At 36.6% G+C, this 3,959-nt stretch overlaps 1 protein-coding gene across 3 annotated transcripts in view; it reads left to right on the top strand.

Annotated features, from left to right (window-relative positions):
* CCDC34 (coiled-coil domain containing 34) overlaps nt 1–3,738 on the top strand; it is a 24,657-nt gene extending 20,919 nt beyond the window's left edge. For all 3 annotated transcript variants that reach the window (XM_042478568.1, XM_042478728.1, XM_042478646.1), the window contains exons 5-7: nt 223–381; nt 868–1,009; nt 2,786–3,738. In XM_042478568.1, the coding sequence (XP_042334502.1) occupies nt 223–381; nt 868–1,009; nt 2,786–3,000 (516 nt within the window). In that variant the 3' untranslated portion in view covers nt 3,001–3,738. The remainder of the gene's footprint in view (nt 1–222; nt 382–867; nt 1,010–2,785) is intronic.
* The last annotated feature ends 221 nt before the right edge of the window (nt 3,739–3,959 follow it).

The following is a 3,959-nucleotide window of genomic DNA, read 5'->3' on the forward strand; positions in this document are numbered from 1 at the left end:
GAGGTCTCTGTGAGCCAATTCTGTTCAGGCTGGTTATATTAAAAACTAATTTGCAAATTCAGTCTGCTAAGAAAGAGTTTTATTCTTTTTAAAATAGGCTTAAGTATATCAGCTATTACTAATCATAGCCAAACTGACAGGAGAATGTTTCTGCCATTGGTTTCTTCTTGACAAGCTAGTTTGTATAGCTGTTTTCTCTAATATACTCAATATCATCTGTAGGAAAGGAAGGAAAGAGAACGCAAGATCAGCAAAGAGATGGCAGAAAAAGCAGCTAAGGAACTTGAGAAAGCACAGTCAAAGGATAAAGCAAGAGAAGTGTATCAGGAATGGCTAAAGAAAAAGAAAAAAGAAGAGGTTCAGAAGAAGAAAGAAGAAAAGGTATAATTTATTCCAGTTTGTCATTTGAAGAAAAACTAGAGGACTTTAGCTTCCTGTTTGGGGTGTAATCCATTAGCATTATCGTGATCTGGCATAAGGGTTTTTTTTTCCTGTGCAGCTTGGCTAGTGATCATTGATTCTTTGGGTTTTTTTAGCATGTGGCTTGGCTTATTTGTTGGCATTATTTTCTTAGTTTTATTCTTGTTGAATCATGCAGGCACAACTGACATAGTGTGTGGTCTCTGCTTCTTACTGTGTAACAGTGTGATGTGGATGGCTTCAGTGGCATTAATGGGTGATGAACACATATGTTAATATGTAAAGGATCTAGTTTTTGTTTCTCAAATAGGGATATGCTAGCTGAGGGACATGAGATACCTACATCGAGTAGATGGCACACTTATTGACAAATATGTCAGTATGACAAATTGCTGGCAGGCAGTTTTATTAGAACATTTTACATGCTTGTTTTTTGTTCTTTTGAAGGAGAAGGAAAGGCAACAAGAAGCTGAATTGCAGGAGAAAAAAGAAAAATCAGAGAAGATGTTCAAAGAATGGCTGCAAAATTCTAGAAATAAGGGTCGCCCCGCATCAGCTGTCTATTCCTACACCAGTGTTAAATCAACTGGTTTGTATTTGTACTGGACACAGTACCTCCTTAACTTGCGTAACAGTATATGATTTCTGGTATTTTTCCTGTTTATTTTACAAAGGTTTTTTTTTATAAAATATTCATGATCTAGAAGTCTTTAGTTACAGCTGATGAGAAAGACATACTACAAAATTTTACCCCACATTAAGGAGTGCAGTCTAAATCCAGTTGCTCGATCACACTAAAATGTAATTGGTGGGTTAGTTGAATGAATGGTTACAGACGTGTTAATTTATCAAATACCCATTGATGGGTCTGCTCTGGGACTACAAATTGAAAGGTATGTTGGTGTGTTGCTTTTCCATAGTTCATTGTTAAATCATTTGATATCTCCTGCTTTTGAAAAAGATCAGTTCGAACAGTAGTGTTCAATATTGACATGCTGAGAAGAAGAAAAAAGTTGGATTCTCTCACCTTTTGCAGTGATTAGCCCTATCTCTTACGTATATATTTATGACCAAAGCAGTTTATAGTGATTCATAAAAATAAAATCCTAGGTTTATCAAACAAAAGAAAAATGCAGCCAAATACATTTATCTTTATATACTGTTATTGCATCAGCCATGAGTTGTTAGGACAAAAACAATTTCATAAATCAGTACAAAATTCAAAAAGGTGATGTAATGCTATCAAATATATAAGATGACTAAATTAAAGCTGTCGTATTTTGGTCACATCATGAGAAAGTATGACTCACTAAGGCGCTGTACAGACCAGTGGAAGCACTGGCCTGCATACGTACTAGGGTTGCCTCAGGGCGCTGCTTATATACGCCCCGCAACCCTAGTACATAATCTGTACATCAAAATGGTGGCACCCAGTACATATGGGCGCCACCATTTTGACGTGGTGGACGCTTAGCATCCGCATGTCCTGGTGCCATTGTGACGCCGCAGTGCGCCATTGGTGCATTGTGGCGTCACGCGCGCGCCACATAAAGAACCCAACTTTTAAGGGTTCCTTTTCCGCGGGAAAGCCCCATGGTCTGGAGGCTGCAGCTTCCCAGCGGAGCAAACTAGGGCAGCGGGACACCGCCTGCTTTGGCCGGTCTGTATCCCACCAAAAAAAAGATTATAATGCTTGAAAAGAGGGAAAGCAGTATGAAAAGAGGAAGATTGCACACCTGTGGATAGACTCAATCACAGAGAGCACTGCCCTAAGGTTGCAGGAACTGAGCAGGGCCATTGAGGATAGTGTCTTGAAGATGCCTCAATCCAAAACGGAGAGGCGGGATACAAATAAATAAATAAATATATTATTATTATTATCATCATCATCATTTTCTGATTTAGGGGTCTTTTATTCCTAACTGCAGTAGCAAAGATGTAACAAAAAAGGACAGATTACTCTGCACTGGTTTACAAAATTTGGATTTGGATAGAAGATTATGGCATGCTCTTCATTAAGAATATTTTTACAGTTCCCTGAATGTGTTTGGTGTTTGAAACTCATTGGGCATGCCAAAATAAACTGTTTCTCCAGCACCTATGTTCAATCTCTTCGATGCTTGTGTTTCTGTTTTCTCCCCTTCCTTCTTGATTTTATCAGTTAATAAAATCATCCTTTCACTTAGAGCTACATTTTGAGCAATAGTCAAGTCAGTTTTGACTGGCTGTAATTCAAATCAAATTGTGTAGGGCTTGAGTCATGTTGAAACTAATTGGTCTTCAGTACATGATACCACATACACAATTCAAACTCTCAGTCCTGACTCTGAGCTCTTAATTTTGTGTGCTTTCTAACACATTTCAGGAATTCCTGATGGAAGTGTCTATCCAGTTCCAACGTTTTACAACCCAATACCTTGGAAACCAAGCCATGTGCCTACTCCGAAGGAAGAGAAGTATGTTTCCATGAAGAAAAATAAGAGGCCTATACCCAGTCACACATATAGATCTTCTTCAGTTCATTTTCATAAATCCAAGAACAATCTTTATATTGGACCACTGTGCAGAATTCAGAGATAGCACAGGGCATTTTGTTAGTTATTTAATATTTTTTTAAAATTTAGCCAGATATTATAAGATGTTGAATTAAGGCCAAATTTTTGTAAATATCTGGGATTTCTTACATTTCTTCTAGTAAATAACTTTGTATGTATCTTGTTGAAATAAGACATCTAGGACACAATAAACAACATTTGAATGTTTAATGTATTTTTCTATGTAATGCATTCTGAGCTGTATCCTAATAATAAAAAGTAATTATTTTCAATCTTTTCCCAATATTTTGTAGATTTAAGATAGTATATTTCCAGATGTAACTTTAAGCACTTCTTACTTAGACAGCTGTTTCTTAAGAGATTATTGCAGTTCAACAGAGAAGGAAAGCAGAGCTTTGAATCACAGCTTCACTGAGAATGATCTTTTGGACTTAAGCCCTTTTGGTCCTATTAATGTCAACACTTGGCTTGAATTTTACTGTGCTTGCATAACTTATTTGCAGAGTGATATTGGAAAACCTTCTGATACCCCTTTTTGTCAAATGATTTGTGACATACTATGTATGACCTGTTACGAATTAAGCAACAGCTGGTCATTTAATGTGACACTCTAATAATTTAGTTGTACGGCATTTTCAGATCATCTTGTCTCTGTTTCTTGGGCGTTGAAAGTATCAATTGTTAATCTATGCTTAGTATATTTGTAAACTATTACTGTAATAGCATTTATTGTCAAACTTGATAATGAATTTGCCATTGTGGACATTTTGTAACTTGTAAATAGACTCAGAAATAGTTTTTTGTGGGGTTTTTGGGCTATGTGGCCATGTTCTAGAAGAGTTTATTCTTGATGTTTCACCAGCATCTGTGGCTGGCATAGAATCATAGAGTTGGGAAGACTCAAATGTTTGCTTTGTGGCGTATTCTTTAAAAATGGCTCTTTAAAATAGAATAAAGCCAATTATCAACAAGACAAGACAATCT

Source organism: Sceloporus undulatus, chromosome 1, assembly GCF_019175285.1.
Source record: "Sceloporus undulatus isolate JIND9_A2432 ecotype Alabama chromosome 1, SceUnd_v1.1, whole genome shotgun sequence".
NCBI classification, from domain to species: Eukaryota; Metazoa; Chordata; class Lepidosauria; order Squamata; family Phrynosomatidae; genus Sceloporus; species Sceloporus undulatus.